Source organism: Leopardus geoffroyi, chromosome A2, assembly GCF_018350155.1.
Source record: "Leopardus geoffroyi isolate Oge1 chromosome A2, O.geoffroyi_Oge1_pat1.0, whole genome shotgun sequence".
In the NCBI taxonomy this organism is placed as follows: Eukaryota; Metazoa; Chordata; class Mammalia; order Carnivora; family Felidae; genus Leopardus; species Leopardus geoffroyi.
The window spans coordinates 154998625-155022515 of record NC_059331.1 but is presented as its reverse complement, the minus strand read 5'-3'; the positions used below and the strand labels follow the sequence as shown (position 1 = coordinate 155022515).

Genomic DNA, 23891 nt, shown 5'->3' with positions numbered 1-23891 from the left:
GTTTAGTGTAAAAGTGTGTCAGATAGGCTGCAAAAATATTAACATCAAAGTATGCCATGATCACAAGATTCCGGGCCCATGGCTGCAAAGCTTCTTTCGGATTCTCACACAACCTTGTACCGAAGACCTGGTACTCCACGGCACCACCTGTCTCTCTCCTCACCTGCGTGTGTGAAACCTGTCGCACTGCCTCTTATTATATTAATCAACAAAAACTCTAGAATGATCTCAACTGGATAACCCCAAATTCTGTTTCCTGAAAACCTGTTCTTTCAACGTGTGACAGTTGCGATCTGGCTGTTCAAAGATTCCAACCAAACAGGGCTTCTGTCTGGTGCTTTGAAATAGCAAAAGTGTTCCATCCCCACTGGACAATTTTCATCCATGCACTCTTGGCCAGTAGAAAATGGTCCCGAGAAACACCATGCTCCCTCGCTGTGGTCTGAGAGCATGGCCTCTGAGGAAGGAGGCTGGCTTAGGGGGCACGTGGGGGCTCAACCCAGCTCAGGCTTCATGTTCCAACTTGGCATCTGCTAGTGGAAGGAAGGGGACCTCTTCTAATTTGGACAAAGTCCTGATACAGACTCTGGTAGCCCTGCCTGATAGAGAGTTCTTAGCATTTTGGCTGCCAAAGAGGAGGAAACCACAGGTTTGGAACTGCACTTCTGTTAGCCCCATGCCCCACAGCTCAGGCTCTTCTTGACTGGGGAAGGGGTCAGGGGGCCTTGTTAAATCTTCTGAGGAAAACTTTCAAAAGCTCTTAGCAGTTTCTTGCCAGAAGCAGAGTTGAGGAGGGGCAGGGTGTCCCTGATCTAGCACCTGTTACACTTGGCTGGAAGGAAAAATTCCCTTGGGCCCTAAGAGGGACCCTTGCATATGAAGCTCAAGATGGCTCTCTGGGATGCTGGTGGAATGCCATGGTTTACCCACTGGTGCTGACTGCACCTGAACTGGGAACCAGAGAGACCCAGGGGTTAGCTAGTCTAATGCCCATACTTGACAGGAAATGGGCTCAGAGAAATGACAGGAGTGGTCCACGTTACTGAGCTATTTAAAGGCAGCAGATCCAGATTCTGATTTAATTTCTTTAAGCCAAGTGCCTTTCACCATGCTGCTGAGCTATGGCTTAGAAGTAAAGGGAGAATGGGGGAAAATGGGGTGTCATTAAAAGGAGATCGGGCAGAGAAGCATGAGGGTCAGTACTCACAGGCACAGTGACTTGACTTCCTGAGATGTTCAGGAATCCAACCACTGGGACACCAGCATTGCTTCTGTGGCTTATTTACTATTCTCTCCCCCAAATTCTAGAGGAGATTCATCTCTAGATGAATCTGCCACCATAAAAGTTAAAGAAATAAGGTATAAATACAAGAACAAGATTTTACTTATCTCCTTTTAAAAATATGTAAAGATGGCTTCCTGCTGAACCAAGGGCCTAGTAAGACACGGAATATGAAATCATTTTCAGCGAGATGTTGAAGTTTAAAAAACTGCAAGGCACTGAGAGAAGAGCATTTGAGCATTCGAATCAATACCACTTAGCACAATTCCTACACTCCTAAGGCTTCACGATGCACTCCGTGCCTTTAAAAATGTTAACGTGCACACTTACCTACCAAGTTGAAAACGTGAGGCTATGTGTGTTTTACAGACCAAATGCAATTCTCTGAACTTGGCTTTTTCAGGGCCAGCCATGTCTAGACATGGGGAGAGCGAGGGAAAGGGGAGGCTTACAGGTTGTGGGCATCCCATCATGGCTGTCACTTGGGGACTAACCATGAATAGCCCATCCCAGGATGAGACGCTGCCAGCTCAGGCTGGAGGGTTTTCTGTGCATAGCGCAGTGTGTCATATAAACCAGAGAGTCCTCGCTCAAAATAGAGCTCAGGCAAATGAGATCGCACACATCTGTTTCTGGCTTTCGGCAGTCTGGGTTTTAAGTATGGACGTCTGCCTGGCTCAGAGCTGTGGACCTATCATGTACCCTGACGCTTCTCAAGAAACACAAGGCTACTATAAGTGCATTAAGTCAGAGAAAGACAAATACCATATGACTTTCCTAACCTGTGGAATTTAAGAAACAAAACAAATGATCATAGGGGAAAAAATGAGAGAGACAAATCAAGAAACAGGCTCTTAACTGTAGAGAACAAACTGGTGGTTACCAGAGGGAAGGTGGGGGTCGGGGGTGATGGGTGAAACAGGTGATGGGGATTGAGGAGGGCACTTGGGATGAGCACTGGGTGTCTTATGGAAGTGTTGAGTCACTATATCCTACCCCTGAAACCAATATTATCCTGTCTGTTACCTAACTGGAATTTAAATTAAAACTTAAGGGGCGCCTGGGTGGTGCAGTCGGTTAAGCGTCCGACTTCAGCCAGGTCACGATCTCGCGGTCCGTGAGTTCGAGCCCCGCGTCAGGCTCTGGGCTGATGGCTCAGAGCCTGGAGCCTGTTTCCGATTCTGTGTCTCCCTCTCTCTCTGCCCCTCCCCCGTTCATGCTCTGTCTCTCTCTGTCCCAAAAATAAATAAACGTTGGAAAAAAAATTTTTTTTTTAAAAACTTAAAAAAATCACAAAGGTAAAATAGCATTCAAGGTTTGACTGAAGTGATGAGAGCTTCCCTAAGTGCGCAAAGACCATTCTCGGTGTAAATCGTAGAGCTTGCATTTGAAAACCTGAAAGTTTTCATTTACTCAACATTTTATTTAAGGGAAAGGGGATCAGAAACTCTAGATGAGCAAGTTTTCAAAAGCTGTCAGTGGAGAGGTGCTGGTTGCCGGTGTAGGGGACAGTTGTATTGCAAACCGGCCGGGCTCCCCCCACCCCCGCCTCACCAGACACCAACCAACAGGCAGGTCCCTTGGCCCCAGCACAGGTGGCCCGATCCACCTGGAGCCCTGGATGGAGCTTGCTTGCTGACGAGCTCTGTAACGAGGCAGTACACCCCTGTTACTCTCTGTAATGGGGTGCTGCTGCAGATACACAGGGTAAGAAGGTTCTCAGTGATTCATTTGCCTCAGAACTTGAATAATCTTTGCCAGTGCCAAGGGCTTTGTGGTTTCACAGGAAAACCTATGATTCCCATGTTGTATGTGGTGAGAGGCGGCACCTGGGGCAGCCAGGCCCTTGGGTCTTGATGGTTCTGGATAAAACCACTCACCAAATCCATTACATGGCTATAGGTGCGACTCTAGTGAGTCAGTGCTGTGGCTGGACCTACGCTGGACAGGGGGCCCCCCAGTGTTGCCTGTGAGGACGTGAGGGTTGGTACCCACACCCTACACACATACCACCACCTCCGCTCCACATGCCGGGGGTAGAACTAGGGATGGGCAGCCTACAGCCCACCCCGTGGACCATGCTGCCATTTTGGTCCAGAACACAGAGCTCCTGGCAGCAGGTTTAGTGACTGAACATGTTGTTTCCATGCCCCCATCCAACTAGACCGATGTAACATAGACCACAGACCACCCTACGTCTTATCAACCTTCCTACAGCTTCCCCAACCCTAGGCTCTGAGGAGAGGCCAGGAATAAGAAGTTCCCCCGCTGGTCATGACTATTTTTGCCCAGTCATGTGAACCCAGCTCCATTTTCCCACAGATCTTTAAAAATAAAAGTTGCGCGCATGGCTTCATGGAGTACCCGCTAGCAAAGAAGAGCTAATTAAAGATATCTAAATAAAAAAGCTGGGTCCTGAGGTGCTGGGACATCTGAGGTTCCATAAATGCTAAGAAGGGGGTGCCTGGGTGGCTTAGTAAGTTAAGCATCTGACTTCGGCTCAGGTCGTGATCTCACAGCTTGTGGGTTTGAGCCCCACGTCGGGCCCTGTGCTGACAGCTCAGAGCCTGGAGCCTGCTTTGGATTCTGTCTCTCTCTCTCTCTCTCTCTCTCTCTGCCCCTCCCCTGTTTACACTCTTTCTCTCTCTCAAAAATAAATAAATAAACAAATAAACATTAAAAAATTTTTTTAATTAAAAAATGCTAAGAAGATTGATTTGGGTCTAATGGTAAACTGTGGTGGTATCATCATGAAGGCACTTCAGGAAGCACTTAGTGCCCTGATAGGGGCCAGAGGACTCCATCTGGAAAGCGGGCGAGATGCTGTGGAGACCCTGCCCAGAACTGAGGACCTCCAGCAATGTGAGTGGGAAAGCGTTGATATGAGATCTGCCACCCTGGGTCTGACTCATCGTCTCTTCATCCCAATGTTCTTGAGTTAGAAAAAAAAAGATTTCATTCATTAATTCCGATTTCAAATAATTGCTCCGTGCTGATGTGTGTCAGAGAGTTCTCTGTGATGTCACACCAGCTCCAGTCAGTTTGCTCCATCAGTCAAATCTTTGGGCCAGATCCAGCTTCCCACATCACAGCCATTCTCCGCCAGGCTCTTCTGGGACACACGTAAGTCAAGCCCACATTTGTGAGCAGAGATGGGCTGTCACAGTCAAAAAAGGAAAGCGTGCATTATCGAAGTTCCTTCTCACTTAATGGATCAAACTAATATGCTGAGGTATTTTCTGTATCACAAGGGACCATTTGGTAGAAGCTTGCATGGAGTAAGCGTTTAATGTTTACTGAATGAATGTATAATAAAAGCCAAATTGCTGAACACTTAAGTAAACATGGCTTATTAGAGGGAAGGCAGCATGGTGTCGGTATGAAGAAAGCATGCCTCACTAATCTCCTTGAGTTCTTTGAGCAGATAAATAAGCATATGGATAAGAGGGAACCACAGAACCCAATTTAATTTGACTTTCAAAAACCTGTGAGAAAATCCCACTCTAAAGATGGTTTTTAAAAAATTGAGTCACTAAGGATTGTTTTATCATGAATATGGAATTGGCTTAAAGACCATCAACAAAGCTAAAGATAAGTGAATACATTCCCAGATGGAAAACTATAAACATTGGGGTTTCCTAGAGATCTAATAATCTTTGATGGGTCTTTTTACATGTTTAGGAATGATCTAGAAGAGGAAATGTGTATTGAATCTCCAGGTTCAGGTAATACCTGGTTCTTCTGGGGACAATGTTACGGTGATGGAGGTTCAGTTCAGTTGGAACTGAATAGTCCTCATGTGTGTGGGCCATGGGGTGTTAAAGAGAAGGATTACTCCCTGAAGGACCTAAGAGTTGAGTTCGCATGAAAGCCACACCTTCATTTAGTTGTAAATAGCAGAAGGCACAATGGGGTCAGCGATGCTGTGCTGATGACAGATGCTGTGAGTATTCAGACAAGGGGAAAGGTAAATGTGGATTGAAGCAGGGAGGCTTCTTGGAGGAGGCAGAATTTGAGGAGAGCCTGGAAGAAGAGCTAGGGTTGAGTGGCTGTAGGGAAAGGGGAGGGTCTTCCCATTGATTTGGTAGCTAATGCATGCCAAGTGCTTGTCCCGCCTGCATAGGTGGGGCATGTCTGTGTGATCTCATTTAGCCTCACAGCAGCCCAGGTAGGTAGATCACCTCCTCATTTCCCAAAGACAGAATGAGAGGCTTAAAGAGGTTAAATGATTTACTCCAGCTTACATTGCTGGTAAACCCAAGACCCACTGTTACACCACCTCCGGTTCTAGCAAGTGCCTCAACACAAGCAAAGGCACAGGGGCGGGACTTTCTAGAGCAGTTTACAGAGAGAATGGAGGGGTCGGTCCCGCTGGAGCAACAGCCTGTCTTGGGAAGCAGGGAGACGTGAGGTTGGAGCTTACATAATGGATCCAAATTACAGAGGCCCTTCAGTCTCGCCTGGGGGGCTTGAACCTCATTCCATGGGCACTGTGTTGAGTGGAAGAAGGAAAATGGAACCATATTTCACAGATCCTGGTCTGGGAAGTATACAAAAATTAATCTGGGGGATGGAAAAAGGGAGGACAGACCATGAGTTTGGAAGAGAAACTGGCCGAAGCTGAGGCAACTTTATTTTGTGCCCCCTGCTTGAACTTGTGTGCTGGGTATATGCCTGCCCCTGGCACATCAGCGAGAGCACAGCCCTCTTCCAGGTCAGCTCCTGGGATTTCATGCCCTGGTGACATCCTGAGTGTCACATGAAGCTATACAGAGACACACAGCTGCCACATCGCACATCCCTGCTTGGGTGGGGGAGGGGGATGGTCAGGCAGGCTCGATGAGTGTCTTCCTTACCTGCATGGGATGCAGCTTAGGGGCCCGGGTCCGGTGACTCACTGGCTTCCCCTGCTGCTGCTGCTGCTTTTTTTTTTTTTTTAATTTTTAATGTTTATTTACTTTTGAGAGAGAGCGCGCACACAAGCGGAGGAGGGACAAAGAGAGGGAGACACAGAATCTGAAGCAGGCTCCAGGCTCTGAGCTGTCAGCACAGACCCCAATGAGGGGCTTGAACTCACGGCCTGGGAGATCATCACCTGAGCTGAAGTTGGAAGTTTAACTGACTGAGCCACCCAGGGGCCCCTTCCCCTGCTTCTTTAATCAACACTCCTTACTGAGTCTGGCCCAGCAGCATTCTACAGCTGCATTTAACTGTCAGACTCCATTCCTAAGATCCCAGCAGCACAGAAGAACTTTAGGGACTTTGCACAGCAGGGTGGCAACATCACATTTGGGGAGGAGCATCTAAAGGCAGCAGTTAAACTTCTGCATTCCCTTCAAATGCACCTGAGGTGACGGCGTTAGCAGGCCAGGCGGTCACCTCCTTCTAGTGGCCACATGGTGTCTGCAATTGGACACAGCACTCTGGGGCTGGAAGATGAGCTGCTTTGGGGTGAGCAACCAACTACTCAGTGAAACCTTAACAATCTGGAAATGTCACCCAAGGCAACTATTAATAGAGATGGCAGTAAGGACTTGAGTTGGGAGGTGGCATATGAATCCCTGTTCCTGTTAGGCATGTGACCAGGATTGTCACTTAACCCCTCTGGGTCTCAGTTTCCTTGTCTGAAAAAGAGAGATGATAGTTGTACCAAACTCATAAGTTCTCATGAAATTTAATGAGAAAAAACCACTCTGGGCGGCTCCACCAGCACAGAACACAGGGAGCTATGCTACTATCTTTTTTTTTTTTTTTTTTCAACGTTTATTTATTTTTGGGACAGAGAGAGACAGAGCATGAACGGGGGAGGGGCAGAGAGAGAGGGAGACACAGAATCGGAAACAGGCTCCAGGCTCTGAGCCATCAGCCCAGAGCCTGACGCGGGGCTCGAACTCACTGACCGCGAGATCGTGACCTGGCTGAAGTCGGACGCTTAACCGACTGCGCCACCCAGGTGCCCCTATGCTACTATCTTTAAGGCTCTTCCCCCATCCTGGATGGCACAGAGGTTCCCACTACAGTGGCACTTACCATACAAGATTGTACTAGTCTCTTTGCCTGTCTGCCATTGGCACTAGACTATGAGCTCCTTCAGGGCAAGAATAGATCTTCTGTCTGTTTATAATCAGAACCTAGACAGTGCCTGGAATACAGTGGGTGTGCAGAAGTTTGCCGAATAACCAACAGTGAACACAGTACCTACTATTCCTGTAAGAATGGAAGTTGAGTTTAATTTGCACCCCCCCCCCAAAAAGATCGTGAGCCTCTGAATTCTCACAAGCAAGTATTTATCAATTCACTTGACAATATTTCCAAGAATCAGCATAAAGTTTCTTGGTCTCTGCTAGAACTCTTATATCCCCATCTTTGGAAAATAGGGACAACACTGACCTCTGCCACCCTCGTCACTTCTTTCATTCTTTGGGAATTCTCAACAAAGATAAAAAGTAGGATATATGCTTTCTAAAAAAGATGGAATGTGTGCGTTCTTTAGTGGATTGGGTTGAACTGATACCAGGGAACCCTCTTACAGGGCTTCTCCTGCTATGAGGGGACAAATTTCCCTTATAATGTTGCTTGTTTCCCCTTTCCGGCCTTATGACTTTTATATGCTCTGGGAAAGGTGTAAGCACAAGAGGCTTGAAATTTTGCTTTGCCTCTGATATTTATTAACCTTACTCTGTCTTCCTCAGTCACTTGACCTGTGCCCTCTGGATTCCTCTAGCTCTGAGCAAAGCTTAAAAAAAAAAACCCTTCTGGTTTTAGCATTTTTATTAACCAGAACTTCTCTTGGGCTGTAGCTTTCTGGAAGCATTTCTTAAATGCATATGCCATTCTTTTGTACCAGTTCTGTATGTCTCTTTTGAAAACTGGAATTCATTGGAGAGCTGTTTTGAGTCTAACTGATTTAAGTGCGATAAGAGGCCCAATCACATCCCTGTTAGATGTGATGCACAGTCGTTGAATCCTAGAATGATTCTCCATTCATCCATATGCAGAAAGAAAACCACATACCATTCTGTTGGTAAAGTTATGGAAGTTCTCAACCAACACCTGCTCGATCATGTCTGGATCAGAGATAACAATAAACATCCGGCGACCAAGATAGTACCTAGGGAGTAAAAAAAATACTTTAAAATGTGTTGTATTAATCTACCCATTTCTCCTTTCCCAAAGGAGTTCACAGTGGCTTAGAATGGAAGATAAAAGACAAATAGGAAATAAAGATGTGGAGAAGATAAGGAAGTGCATGTGCTGATTATAAGGAATAGTATAGTGTGATGATCTAACATCTCATTTCATTCCACAAATGTTTCTGGAATCCCACCATGCACCAGTCCTTAGAGACTGTGGGATAAATAAGACAGAGTCCTTGCCCCCCAAGGAGCTCATAGCCTGATAGAAAATACAGATCTGTAAATGGGAACACAATATTAGGGCATTTATAAGATCCAGAAGGAAGTAAAAATGGCAGAGATCAGTGTTGTCCATATTGCCCCCAAATGGGGAGACAGGTATTCTAGCCAAAGAAGGCCGAAACTTTTATATAGTGATCCTTGGAAAAAGTCTAAAGTGAATTAATAAATGCTGTGGAAATTCAGGAAAGATTAAACCTGCTGATAAAGGACTGAGCATCTGGTTGCCACACCTGTACATGAAGGAGTTCAACAGATACTTCTGACATTAATGAAGAAAGGGAGGAAAGGATCAGCCAGACAGCTGGTGGTAGTGAACTCTAAGTGGAAGCAGCACTTGAGTACATGTCTGGTTATATTAATTTAAGTTCTAGGGGCACAACAGCAACTAAGACCCAGTCCCAGCTTTCAAGGGTCACACAGTCTAGTGGGAATGAAAGGTCATCAGCACACAGTGTGACCTCTGGCAAGCAGGGGTCACATTGGAGGCACACCCGCCTTGGTGCTTGGAAGAGAATAACGGCTTCTCAGGGGTGGTGCTTCTCAAACTGAGTTCCGAAAGAGAAGCAGAAGTTAGTTCTGGAAAGTGGGTGGCAAAGGGGGTGAGCGTGTACCAGGCAGAGAAACCTGCTTGTGCAACTGTCCAGGGGCAAGTCTGCTTGGGGAAACTATGAGCACTTGGCTACCAAATGTATGAAGTGGACCCAAGTGAACCCAATGATAAATGAGTCCACTGCATAATGCCATGTTTTTAGTCTATGAAGTTATATGTTCAGGATGTAATTTGATCACTGTCCTATCCAGCTCAGAGTAGTAAGGGATAGATTTTAAAGGGTAAAGTCATAAGGTATGAAAGCCACAAAATTTACTCTGAATTATCAGTTGCTGGGAACTTTTCATAAGCTAAAAATGGCTTTAATTTTTTTTTAACTCTTCCTTTTCTCACTGATTAGGGGGAGAAATGAAATAAAAATTGGCTGGCATATATTAGGCACTCAGAAAATATTCACCTAAGTGATCATATTTTCCAAAATTTTGGGGAAAATCTTGGAGACGCAGGAATTCAACAGATGTGACAGAAGGAAAGAAATGATACTAACTAGGTTTTATTGTTTTTAACCAAGAAGACCAAAATTTACTCAATATGACTATAAACAAATCCTTTTGTAAAATTTATGGCAAGTGTCATGGACTCTTGAGAATCTAGTGAAAGCTGCAGACATTCTCCTAAGAAACATGGACATTCACAGCATCTTGTATGCAATTTGAGGGGTTCTTTAACCCCTGAAACCCACTCTAGAGCAAAGCTTCTCAAATATAAAATGTGCTTATAAGTCACCTGGGTTTGAAGAAATAACTGCTGAGAGTTTCTCCCTTTTGGCAAAAGACATAAACTTACAGATTCAAGAAGCTGAGTGAAGCCCTAGGAGGAACCCAAAGAAATCCATGCCAAGACATTATAATTAAACTTTCAAAAATTAAGAACAGAAAAATCTTGAAAGCAGCTAGGGAGAAGGGATGGATTATTTGTAGGGAACACTAATTTGAAGGATGGCAGATTTCTCATCAGAAACCATGGAGGCCAGAAGGAAGTGGTGTATTTTTCAAATGCTGAAAGAATAGGGCTGTCAATCATGAGTCCTATACCTGGAGAAAATATACTTCAGGGAAGAAGAAGAAACAATGGCATTGTCAGTTGAAAGAACACTAAGAGAACCTGTCACTAGCGGATCTACCCTTAAAGAACGGCTAAAGAAAATTCTCCAAACAGAAGAGAAATAATAACAGAAGATAGCTTGAAACTTCAGAAAGTTAAGACTAACCTAGAATACCTAAAAAATAATAGACTAGCCTTCTCATGAGTTTCTTAAATCATACATGATGACTGAACCAAAAATGATAACACCATCTGATGTGGGGTTTAATATACTTAGAGATAGTGCCTAAGGGGATGCCTGGGTGGCTCGGTTGGCTAAGCATCCAACTCTTGATTTCAGCTCAGTTCATGATCTCATGGTTCATGAGATCGAGACCCACATCAGGCTCTCGACTGCCAGTGCGGATCCTGCTTGGGATTCTCTCTCTTCTTCTCTCTCTCTGCCCCTCCCTCTCCCCCATGTGTGTTCTCTTTCAATCAATCAATAAACATTAAGAAAAAAGAGATTGTTCTTGAGATAATTGTAGTTAAGAAATAAGGAAGGGGGGCACCTGGGTGGCTCAGTTGGTTAAGCGGCCGACTTCGGCTCAGGTCATGATCTCGTGGTCCGTGAGTTCGAGCCCCGCGTCGGGCTCTGTGCTGACAGCTCAGAGCCTGGAGCCTGTTTCAGATTCTGTGTCTCCCTCTCTCTGACCCTCCCCTGTTCATGCTCTGTCTCTCCCTGTCTCAAAAATAAATAAACAGTAAAAAAAATTAAAAAAAAAAAAAAAAGAAAGAAAGAAAGAAGGAAGGTAGGGGTGCCTGGGTGGCTCAGTAATTTAAGTGTCCAACCTCGGCTCAGGTCATGATCTTGTGGTTCATGAGTTTGAGCCCCTTGTTGGGCTCTGTGCTAACAGCTCGGAGCCTGGAGCCTGCTTCGGATTCCTCTCTCTCTGCCCCTCCCCTGCTCACACTCTGTCTCTACCTCTCTTTCAAAGATAAATAAACATTTATTTATTATTTAAAAAAAGTAAGAAAGATAAGGGAACCAAAATGGAAGTAAAGTTTCTTCATATCACTCAAAGTGGTAAAGCATCTATACCAGTAGACTGTGATAAATTACATATGTATATTTATGCAACCACTAATAAAACTATACAAAATGATACACACAAAAAAATTTTTAGTGTCATAGAGGAATTCTAGAAAATGTTCAAGTAACCTACTAGAAGGAAAGACAAGTGAAACAAGGAATAGAAGAATAAAAAACAAACACATTACTCTATTATAAGTATAATAATCAGATAACAAACTGGGATTTGTGATGGTAGCTAAAGTAATTTTGAGACAGAAATTTGTAGCATTAAGTGCTATCTTAGAAAAGAAGAAAAATCTTTCTTTTTTCTTTTTTAGAGAGCAAGTAGGGGAGAGGGGCAGAAGGAGAGAGGGAGGGGGGAGAGAGAGAGAGAGAGAGAGAGAGAGAGAGAGAGAGAGAGACAGATCAGGAGAGAATCTTTTTTTTTTTTTTTTTTTTTTAATTTTTTTTCAACGTTTATTTATTTTTGGGACAGAGAGAGACAGAGCATGAACAGGGGAGGGGCAGAGAGAGAGGGAGACACAGAATCGGAAACAGGCTCCAGGCTCTGAGCCATCAGCCCAGAGCCCGACGCGGGGCTCGAACTCACGGACCGCGAGATCGTGACCTGGCTGAAGTCGGACGCTTAACCAACTGCGCCACCCAGGCGCCCCATCAGGAGAGAATCTTAAGCAGGCTCCATGCTTAGCATGGAGCCCGATCTGGGGCTCAATCTCAAGACCCTGGGACACTTAGCCAACTGAGCCACCTAGGCACCCCCAAAAGAAGAAAAACTCTTAAATGAATAATCTAAGTACCTACCTCAAGCAACTAGAAGAAAGAAGGGCAAAAAACCCTAAATCAAATAGAAGGAAGGAAATGATAAAGAGAAAAAACGATGGAATTGAAAACAAAAATTAATGAAACAAAAAATTGGCTCTTGGAAAAAAATCAGTAAAATTAATAAACATTTAGCAAGATTGATAAAGATAAAAAGAGACGAGATACAAATCACTAATATCAAGAATGAAACAGGATATCACTACAGATTCTGCAGCCATTAAAATAGTAAGGGATGATATAACTTTACGCTAATAAATTTGACAACTTAGAAGAAGTGAACCAATTCCTTGAGAAGCACAAACTACTAAAAATCATTCAAGATTGAATAAACAATGTGAATAATCCTATAACCATAAAAGAAATTGAATCCATAATTTTAAATTTCTTGGAAAAGACCTCTCCCAGCTCAGATTGTTTCAATGGAACATTCTACCAAACATTTAAAGAATAATTAATAATTTCACACTATTCTAGAAAATAAAAAGTGAAAGAACAATTCCCAACTCAATTTATGAAACAAGTATAACTCTGATACCAAAGCCAGAAAAAGGCAGTACAGAAAAAGAAAACTGTAGATCAGTATTTCTCATAAATTTGGATACTAAAATCTTCAACCAAATATCAGCAAATTGAAACTTGCAATGTATAGAAATTACAAACCACAACTAAGTGGTCTTTATTATACGTATACATGACTGTTTCAATATTTAAAAAAAAATCAGTATGTTCATGGATTGGAAGACTCCACACTGTAAAGATGTCAGTTCTCTCAAAACTGATCCATGGGTTCAGTGCAATTCCTATCAAAAGCACAGCAAACATTTTTGTAGGCATAGACAACCTTTTTCTAAAATTTATATGGAAAGCAAAGGACTTAGAATAACTAAATTCATTTTGAAAAAAAAAAAGTGAAAGGGGAGGAATCAGTCTACCAGATTCTAAGTCTTGGCTACACTAGTCAAGAATGTGTGGTATTGGCAGAAAAATAGACATAGATAAGTGGAGCAGAACCCAGAGATAGAGAACCCAGAAATAAAGAACCCAGAAATAGACCCACACAAATATTCTCCACTGATTTTTGACAAAGATACAAAAGCAATTCAATGGAGGAAGGATAGCCTTTTAACAAGTGCTGGAGCTGTTGATTATGTAGTGGCAAAAAACTGAGCCTCACACTTTCTACAAAAATTAACTCACAGTGGATTACAGACTTAAATGTAAAACATGAAACTTGTAGAAAAAAAACCTTTGGAATCTAAGACCAAACAAAGGGTACTTAGCCTTGACACCAAAAGTATAATCCATAAATGACAAAAATTGATCAATTTAACTTCAAAATAATTTTTTTTGCTCTCTGAAAACCCTATCAAAATGAAAAAACAGTCAACAGACTAGAAGAAAATATTTGCAAACCATATATCTGACAAAGGACTTGCATCTAGAATATATGAAGGACTCTTAAAACTCAATAGTTAAAACACAAACAGTCCAATAAAAAATGGGCAAAAAGACAGGAACAGACATTTCACCAAAGAGAATAATACAGATGCCAACGACACACATGAAAACATGCTCAACCTCATTGTCCATGAGGAAAATGAAAATTAAAATCATAATGAGATATTGATATGCATCTATCAGAATGGCTAAAATAGAAAATAATAATAACACCAAATGTTGATGAGCATTTGGAGAAACCAGATCATTCATGAATTACATCTGAATGTAAAATGATACAGCCATTTTGGAAAATAGTTTGGAAGTTTCTTTCTTTTTTTTAAAAATGAGTTTCATAGCCAGCATGGAACCCAACACAGGGCTTGAACTCATGACCCTAAGATCAAGGCCTGAGCTGACATTGAGAGTCAGACACTTTACCAACTGGGCCACCCAGGAGCCCCAGTTTGGGAGCTTCCTGTAAAACTAAGGAAAACTTACCATATAACCCAGCAAGAGCACTCCTGGGCATTTATCCCAGATAAATGAAAATTTATGTTCACACTAAAACATGTTCATGAATGTTCATGGCAGCTTTTTTTTGGTAATAGACAAAAAATGGAAACAACACAAATGTTCTTCAAAAGATGGAAGGTTAAACAAACGGCGATCCATCCATATAATGGAATACTATCGATCCATCCATATAATGGAATACTATGTGGCAATAAAAAACCCCTCAAACTATTGATACATGCAATGATTTAACTGGATCACATGGGAATTATGTGAGTGAGAAAAGCCAATCTAAAGAGGTGACACATGACTCTGTTTGTATAACATTTTTGAAATAAAATTGTAGAGAAGGAGAAGAAATTACTAGTTGCCAGAGGTTAGGGAAGTGACTGGTAATGGGTTGGGGTGGCTCTAATGGAGGGGGCACTAGAGAGCCTTCTGGTGATGGGACAGTTGTGTATCTTGGCTGTGGTAGTGGTTACATATCTGACAGAATTACATAAAACTACACATACACACACGTGTGCGCACGTGATCAAATGTGTGTAAAGCTGATAAAATCTGAATAAGCACTATGGGTTGTACCATTGTCATTTTCCCGGTTTGCTAATGTACTGTAGTTACGTAAGAGGTCATTACTGGGGGAGACTGGGTAAAAGGTACCCAGGACCTCTCTGTATGCATTTTTTTTTTTTTTTTTTGCAACTTCCTGTAAATCTATAATTATCTCAAAACAAAAAACGTTTTAAGTCACCTAGGAGCTTAATGAACAACTCTGATCCTCACCAAGTCAGATCTACTAGGCCTGGGTGGGGCCAAGAATCTGCATTAAATTTTTTTTATGTTTATTTTTTTTTGAAAGAGAGAGATAGAGCATGAATGGGAGAAGGGTAGAGAGAGAAGGTGACACAGAATCCGAAGCAGGCTCTAGGCTTAGCTCTCAGCACAGAGACCGATGAGGGGCTCGAACCCACAAACTGTGAGATCGTGACCTAAGCTGAAGTCGGACGCTTAGCCAACTGAGCCACCCAGGCGCTCCAAGAATCTGCATTTTAATAGGCTCTCCAGATTTTGGTACCAGAAGACAACTTCCATAATCTGAGAAATACTGTCTGAAGGGAGTGATTTTCAGCCACAGTGGCTGGTCAAAACTGTCTGTTAAACACTCAGAAAATACAGCCTGGCTCCACCCAAACCTACCTGACCAGAATCTCTGGGGTGGAACCCAGTCCCCTTTATTTTTTAACAAGCTCCCCAGGGAATCCTGATGTGACCGACGGTAACCAGGTTGGCCACCCACAAACCCCAAGTTCAAAGCCCTGTTCCATATTTAACCCGAGTTCACATTCATTTCCTTATGTTCTTAGATCTAAAACACATGCATTTACACTGGGGTGCACACATATTTTGGTGATACATTTGTGTCGATTTAGTTATTGTCGAAATAATTTTACATGTAATCTGGATTTTTCAAAAAAACAAAATAATACTTCCACGTTCAAATGGAAGTTGTCCTTCCAAGCGGGCACCTTGGGAGTCTTTGTGCTTTTTTCTAGTAATATTGCTAATGCTAAAAACAATTTTGTCACAATTCCTTTAGAATTGCTTCAGAGCTGGTTTATGAACCTCATGAGAAAACTGGCCCCATTTTACATGTAAATTGTGTAATCTTGTGAATTTATATTTATACAAACACTCATCTATAGTTTGAGGAGCTCCTAGAAACATTTTGAACAGAGAAACATGTAATGAAGATTGTTTTTCAGGCTTTCCTTTTGGATGCCTGGGAAGGTTTTGGTGTTCCAGTCTGCCCAGCCCTCCACTGGGAAGCACCCTCCCCATTCCATGCAGTACTGGAGGAGCTGTTGATTAGAACACCTTTCCATTCCACCCACCAAGTCCATCCCCAGCATCTGGTCATGGACTTGGACTCACAACCCAGGCATGCCAGTCACAGTATCTCATCTCCCTGGCAACAGTGACTGGTCTTGGGGTGGACACATGACCCAATGAGGGCCAGTCAGAATCCTTCATTGGATGTATATATGGAGGCTGCAGGGGGGAAACTTGGTCTTTCTCCTGGAGCTGCTGAACTGGGGATGTATGAATACAGGGCTGTTGGTTACCATCTTTCTACCACATGGTAGGAACTGTCTGCAGCAGGAGCTAACAGGGATGGGCAGAGATTAAGACAAACAGGGTGTTGAGGGAGTACGAAGTCCAATTCAAGTCTCCACCTGCTGCGGTCTTCCTGGATCCTCTAAGCTTAGGTTAGCTTTTGTACTTAAGTTCATTTGAGTTGGGTTTCCATCATTTGTAATCCAGAAGTCCTAACTCATATGGCGCCCCCTTTCCTTCTCAACTTTGTGAATACCCGATGCCATCCTGCCTCTCAAAATGTACTTCCCCAAGAGGGCTTGATCTCAGCTTTGTACATTGGTGTGACGGTATGGGGGCGTCTTAGTGCTTCCTGAGATGGGGTGACATACTGCAAAGTAATAGGCATGGGAGCCCGGGAGGCTAGATCTGGGATCATCCAGCGCTGTAACTCATTCAGACAAACACTGCAGGTGAACACTGCAAACACCCTGTCCCTCGGCGTCCTTGCCTCTGAAATATGGAAGTAAAACAAGACAATCTCTGCAGTCTGGTGTGGCCTTCAATCCTATAATTCCCATGAATTGACAAGGAAATTCCATCATGGTCTTTGAATTTTAAGTCTCCTCTGTATATAGTGTGTGAAGGAACTCCCTATGTCAGCAAAATCAGTTAGTAGTATTTGTATGGGTTGAGGACCCTCCCCAGAACCCTCAAGCTGACCGCAGCTATTGGCCTTTATTGAGTGCTTACTACCTGCCAGGCCTTGTTCTAAGCACCTTGCTGTATTAACTCGTTTAATCCTCATAGAAAATGGATGGGGTAGTTATTATACCCACTTTTCAGAATAGGAAACCGAGACCTAGAGAAGTTGCCCAAGGGGAGGACTTGATCCGAGCCTGACAGCTGTGGAAACCCGAGCCCCTCACCACTGCCTGTGCTGCCATCTGTTCCAACGGACACCCTTCTCCCAGGCCGACGCCCCGGTGCGGTGTGGCTCCAGTGCTGAGCAGGTGTGCAAGAGGAAGCAGCCAGAAGCCAGCTGTGCCGGCACTGTCTTGTAAAGGAGGAAACTCAGGGCGGCTTCTTGCTTCGTGGACCAGAACCCCTTCTCCAGCCCAATTACCAAGGTAACTGCTTGCTTCACCTCTTGGTAAAAGTTCTTAGCCAATTATATTAATTTATATTTATTTATGCACATAAGAATTTGCTTATTGAACTACAAAGCACCTGCTGGAAGAGAATATTTGGGCAAATCAGTGATGTGTTGTGTGAACAAGAAGACCCACTTGTCCGACTTGTTTAATTATCAGATTTCTGTGTTTGTTCTTCTTCTTCTTTTTTAACTGACCAGTCAGTTCAATCGAAATAGGTGACAATTGTCTTCTGGGACCTGAGGCAGGGTAGACAGCTGGTATGAGCCCATGGGCTGCCTGGCCCTGTTCCAGAAGGCTTGCCCCTGTCAGGGGTGACCTAGCTATCAGGGCTGGTCATCAGTGGCAGCTACGGGAACCAACACGAAAGGATGGCCATGTTACACAGCTGAACAGATGAGCACATTGTCAAATAGTGCATGTGGTTGTGTAAATAAACAATAGTCTACCTGACTGTTCATTCAACACGCATTTATTGAGCACATACTCTGTGTCAGGTGCTATGCTAGGGCATGGTAATAATGCCCCTGGGAAAAGTCTAGAGGAAGATATCTTAGCTAACAGTGCACGTATCTGGAGCAGGAAATTACGGGAGACTTGTACTTGTCATTGTGTATTTCTTTAACATCCCAGTATTTTATAATGAGCGCCTGTAACTTTTGTATTAAGAAAAAGACAGAAGGAAAAAAAAATGGGTTTCTCACTGGATCGGCCCCACTGCGTCTTTCAAGAGTCAAGGTGGGGGTCGGCAGTGGTGCAGCTGCTGGGGCTTGGGTTCAAGGCCCTGCCCTGTGATTTAACAGCTGTGTCACCTCGAGTAAACTGCAACTTTCCTGCACCAGTTTCTTTAATGAAAGAGGCTGTTATGAGGGTCAGATGAGAAATAGGAGAATGCTTTGTCTGCAGTACCACATTTTAGGTAAATGCTGGTCATGATAACCTCTCCATCAGAAACACGGGGCCCCTGTGGGTCCCAGAGGGCATGCCGCACCCTGCTAGAGCCACTTTGTAGAAGCTGAAGAGGCTGGATGGGGGCTGCCCCTGGGGAGATCAGGCAACTTGCTGACCTCCCTCCCCCTAAAGTCCTCAGAAGGAATCTGAATGCTCCACCAGAGACTCCTGGTTTCCAGGTAGAGACTGAAGAACGGATGAGGGCCTTCAGTGACTCTGGCAGCTGCTAAACATCAAGCCTCTGATAAATCCTTGCCTTGGTGACAGTGTGATTTCCCAGCAGGTTGAGGATGCTGAAAGGATAACTGCTGTCCTGGCCTTAAGTCTGACCTCTGGTCTGGAAGTGGAGGGAGCTCAGTGCAGAGAGGGGGCATAGACTCCGGGCAGGCACAGTTGTGAGAGTCTCAGAGTCTCACACTCTCAACTTCCAGAAAGTTCTTGGAAAGGCTAAGTAGAGGTCCAGGAGTACTAGGGCATTTGGCTTTCCTAGGGGCTCCCCTGGGCGGGGCAGCTGGCACAGTGCTAGAAGGAAGAATGGCCCTAGGAGTCCTGGAGGTCTGTCCCTGCTCAGCTCACTGAGGCATCTTGCTATCGGTCTGTCATTAGAGGTGAGGAGGCCTGTGTTAGCAGAGGCAGAGCAGACTCAAGCTGCCAGGGATACTTTTCTAGAGGAGCGGTGACAGAGTCACAGGCCCATGGAGTCTGGAATCACTGGGAGCAAGGAGTGGGTCACCTGCGCCGGAAAGCCTCAGGGTGCTCATGCCTTGGGGCTGACCCTGACCTCAGACCCAACAGAGCCTATGGCCTGAATTGGCCCTTTATCAGCCCTGGCCCTCTTCAGCGGGGTCTGGGGCCTGCTCAGCTCCTTCCTCCTGCCCTTTTCCTACTGGTAGAGTCTCTGGTCTGTCACTTCCTGGCTGGACTTTGGATCTCCCACTCAGAGACTTACGTCTCCATCATTCTGGCTTATCTCCCCACCTGCTGCTCATCTACACATGGCTCTGACTCAGTTATCCATCTAGGACTTTGTAAACCACAAATCCAATTGTACCAGTCCTTTACTGAAAACCCTTCAATGGTTGGTCATCATCAAGGGCTTTGGGAGTCTTCAGTTCTCACAACCTGGCCCCTGCCTTGTTCTTCCGCCTTGTCCCTCCATATTCCCCATAATCCCAAGATCTGCTACTGATAATCCCGATTCACTGAAACCCTCCGTCATCTCTCACCTCCACACCTTTGCACATGCTGTTTCCTGCTTTCCTGGAACAGCGCTCCTTCTCAGTTTCCTGCCTGGTGAACCGCTAGTGGTTCTCCACTAATTGTAGTGAGATGGTTTTTTTTTTGGCTGTCTTTCCACTTGATTGTGAGTGCTTTAAACAAAGAGATCTTACCTTTTTTTCTCTTTGGTGTCTAACACTGACTACAGTTTTGGGCAAGCCGTAGGAGTTCCGTAATGTTAACAGAGCGTGTGTATTAGTCCCAACCTCTAATGCTGCGAGGTTGAGGCACCGTCTTTCTTACTAGGACCTCTGCAGTAGCCCCCAGTTGGCTGTGCCTCCAAACCAACTCCCCCCTCAAGGCCAAAACTACCTTTGAAAATAGACGCTGACTATGTTGTCCCACACCTGATAAACTTCTAATGTTTCTCCATTGTTTGAAGTAACAAGTCTAAGCTTCTGGGCCTGTCATGAGGGCTCCCTGCAGGAGCTCGTAACCTCTCTCCCTGCCCTGTTCCCCTTCCGCCAAGGTTCCCAAACATTCTCAATTCATGGCACCCTTAGGGACTCATAGCAGTAGCTTTTCATAGTCCCCCAAGGCCAAAGGAAGTACCCAAGAGTCTCATTTTTAAGCAAATTACCTCTAAACAACTCAATGATTATTTGTGTTCTAACAGTGGACTTTGGAAAAAGGAATACACATAAATTGAAGGTGCTTCTCACAGTGACCAACAGATGTCACTGTGTTCCCCATGAATATTAAAATATCCCAGAAAGCCCCTATAAATTCACTGTGGCACCCTGGGTTGCCTTAGCACATGGTTTGGGAACCACAGCCACATACAGTTGCTATGAAAAAGGTTATCTGTGGTTCCCCAAATTCGCAGTTATCTCCAGGCCCCATCTTATGCACCCAATTTTCCCTCTGATGTCTTGTCTCCATCTTGTTAGTTTGGAAAACCCTCTGTGATTAGTCGGGCCACCTGTCCCCTCTGCTGTGGAGACTTCTCAGACCCCTCACTCCTTGCAGTTTCCACAGCACCTAGTCCACCCCTCCACTGATTTGCATCTCATTCTGTTTTATTTGTTGATGGGCTCCTTACTACTATGAATTCTTTGAGGACAAAGCCCTATCCTTTTTTTTCCTTGCATCCCCGAGAAGCTAGCAGGGCACCTCACACATCATAATAAATGGAGGGATGGTCCTGAATCTGCCTTTCTAGTTCTGGGAAATCACTTGGTATCCTGCTGACTTTTCCAACTCCTGCTCCAGGCTGATCTGAAGCCAGACTTGAAACTCCAGAACCTTGTTTCTCTTTCCTCACCTTTATCCGGCATTCCAAAAGCCACCTGGTTCCTGTTCCTTCTAAAATCTGTGGCCCACCCTTGCTATTTATCTTCCACCACTATGGAGGAGGCATCTACCTGCAGGGCCGCTCGGCTGGCTTCCTCACCTGTGTGTCTGCCTTCGTGGCCAGCACTGATGATCTCGGTTCTGGCTGTGCACAGTCCCCTGGGGGGCAGCTGAGTACGCAGAACCCTTACATCACCTCCGCACTGCAACTCCATGGCTCTGCCAGATTTCATTTGAATCAAAGTTTCCATGATGTGGTGGCACCAAGATGAGCTGCTCAGATTCCCCCTTTGGGAAAGGACCTGTCCAGCCAATGAGCATGTAGTCACCAGAGAGCCTCCAGTCTCCCTTCAGGACCACGGGTCAACGTGGACCAAGCTGATCCACCTTTGTCCCCACGTCCAGATGTCAACTTCTCTTGCTCCAACCATTCCCACCCCAAGGTCTTTCTCTGACTGTTCCTACTGGGTGGAATACTCTTCCCTCTTCCTCCTCATCTCCCTGCTATCATCCCTCAAGACCAAGCTCAAGTACCACCTGCTCCTCGAAGCCTTCTCTGCCTTCACTGGTCCATGATTCTACCCAATTCATGGCTTCAGGTTGTCTGTTTAATCATGTATTCAGTCATTTACTACCTGGCATGTTGGTGTAATTTGGCCCTTGTCTGTGTTTTTCTTCTAAATCAGATGCCAAATTTCTTCAGGAAACAAGAAACAAGTGGTACTTTTTTTTTTTTTTTTTTTTTTGGAAGGGAGGGATGGTCTCCCCAGGGCCGTCAGCTCAGTGCTATCTATACATATAACCAAGACCAAAATATCTGTTGAGTAGACGATGCCTGGGGTGGAGCCAGCAGTGACTTCTTCCAGATAAGGGGAGAAATGTCCCCTCTGTCTTTGTGCCACTGGAAGACATGGACACAGACGCTGAAAAGAGTGTTGGAAAAGTGATAAAGAGGGTAGAAGGGAACATTCCTCCCAGGATGAGCCAAGAACAGATGGCAGAGACAGCATTGCATTTGGACTTTGGGCCCTTGAGTCTTGGGGGTCCAGTCCCTACACCTGGTAGATTTCCCAGGTAGCAGGTAGAAAACAGGTCTCACCACCCTTCTTTCAGGACCTTCTTGGCTACTGCCAAGAATATGCTTTGTCGATGCTGACGTGGGTTTCTAGTGGTGACAGTGTGGGGTTAGTGAGGACTCTGCTGAGTTCACACAAGCCAGCTTGGAAAAGGCCAGGCAACCACAGCACCCCCAGAGAAGTCCATGAGAGACGGCCCTGCCCATGACCCTCCCTGCCTGCGTGCCCCACCCCCTGCCCCACATGTCCTTAACCCAACCCCACCACACCCATGGAAAACATGCAAATGTGTGCTCCTGAGGGGCCCAGGTCCATGGCAATGGCACGGTATGAACGTGGTGACAGGGTCCCACCCCGAGGCCTCTACTGCCAAAGGACAACCCCAGGCCTGGCAGCCAGGAGACATGGGTTCAAGCAGTGCTCCATTTTTCGTGAGTTTCTGGCTCTGGGGCAGGAAGTTAATTTCTCCCCCTGATCCTCAGCTTCTTCACCTATAAGATGAAGTGGCCCTTCCAGTCCTGGTGAGTTGTGACTCTGCCAAGCTACAGTCGAGCGTTCTCCAGAACAGAGCTATGGTGAAAAAAGGGAACAGGACAGCAAGGGGGAAAATTATCTGAAACAAACCTATAACGATAAACCTCTCTACACTATTGAATATACCCGCCCATTTAATTTATTCAGTTAATAAAACTTATTCCCCAGAGGGGGACAGGCAGAGGTAAGCTACAAACCAATCTGCCTGTGTGAGTATGGGTATAGACGTCTAGCTCATAACAATAAAAAAAAGAGTAATTAAGAGATGTATTGAAGTGTATAGAAATCCTGAAGGACACTGAAGAGTCCAATCCAAGTTACTGTCCTTGGTGCAAATTTAATTCAGTAGGGAATAGATAAATAGAAATACAGAAAAAACAAATTCAGAACAGATGTTAGGCAAGCAATTTTTTTCACAGTAAGAATCATAAACGTGAAGAGGAGCCTATAAGGCAAAGTTGTTGATGCAAACAGCATCAAGCTACTAAATAAATAGTTAGATAGCACCGCAGGGACAAAGAAACATTAAAATAGTCATTTGGCTGTCCCTGAATATTTGCGCCCACACAGTTATGCCCAGGCATGTAGATTCCTGGGCATCGGAGGGGGCTGTGTGTGTGTGTGTGTGTGTGTGTGTGTGTGTGTTCCAGTGGGTGTGTGTCCTGTTGCAGAGAGTACGTGCGGGGCATATTATTTGTGTGAGACTCTGTAGCAAAATCTCCTCTCTCCGAATGACGTGTGGACTTAGAATATGAATAGCAGGGCTTAACAAAAGCTAGAGTCAGTTCTAGAAAGACAATGAGGTAGGGGAGGAGCCCCAGGAACAGGGAGGGGCGTGCGGTCCTGGGCTAGGTATCAGAGCAGGTGTGTGGCTCTGAAGAAAGGAGAATTCAAAGGCAGAAGGATTTTAGACACAGCTGGGGTAAAAGAGGGGCAGGAAAAGAAAATTAAAGCCCAGATCATAGTGGTTTAGAGAAGGATGATTGTTCTAGCCCAACCTCCCCATCTCATAGCTAGGAAAATAAAGGTCCCCAGAGGTAAGGTGACTGGTGGGCACCACATGGACACTTGCCATGGCCAGGAGGAGGAGAGGGGACAGGAATTCCCTGGGAGACGGGAAAAGCTAGAGACAGTCCTGCCCAGCTTTCCTGAGGACCCGCAGCAGAAAGGAGTGAAACTCGCCTTACACCTGGCTAGGGACCAACAGCCCCCGAAGTTGGCATTATCACAGGGTGCCTGCTGGTGTAAGAAGACCTTTCAAAGACTGAGCTGAAGAGTGGAGGAATCAACCCCACTCCCTGGGC

At 45.0% G+C, this 23891-nt stretch overlaps 1 protein-coding gene and 1 long non-coding RNA gene across 2 annotated transcripts in view; one reads left to right on the top strand and one right to left on the bottom strand.

The window, feature by feature from the left end:
* The window catches only part of LOC123606954, a 90318-nt gene extending 72893 nt beyond the window's left edge, over positions 1 to 17425 (top strand). Inside the window, exon 3 of the long non-coding RNA XR_006716582.1 lies at positions 17148 to 17425. This is a non-coding gene — a long non-coding RNA (uncharacterized LOC123606954). The remainder of the gene's footprint in view (positions 1 to 17147) is intronic.
* The window catches only part of TBXAS1 (thromboxane A synthase 1), a 156745-nt gene that overhangs the window by 78005 nt on the left and 54849 nt on the right, over positions 1 to 23891 (bottom strand). The window contains exon 4 of the mRNA XM_045495859.1: positions 8297 to 8393. Within this exon, the coding sequence (XP_045351815.1) occupies positions 8297 to 8393 (97 nt within the window). The remainder of the gene's footprint in view (positions 1 to 8296; positions 8394 to 23891) is intronic.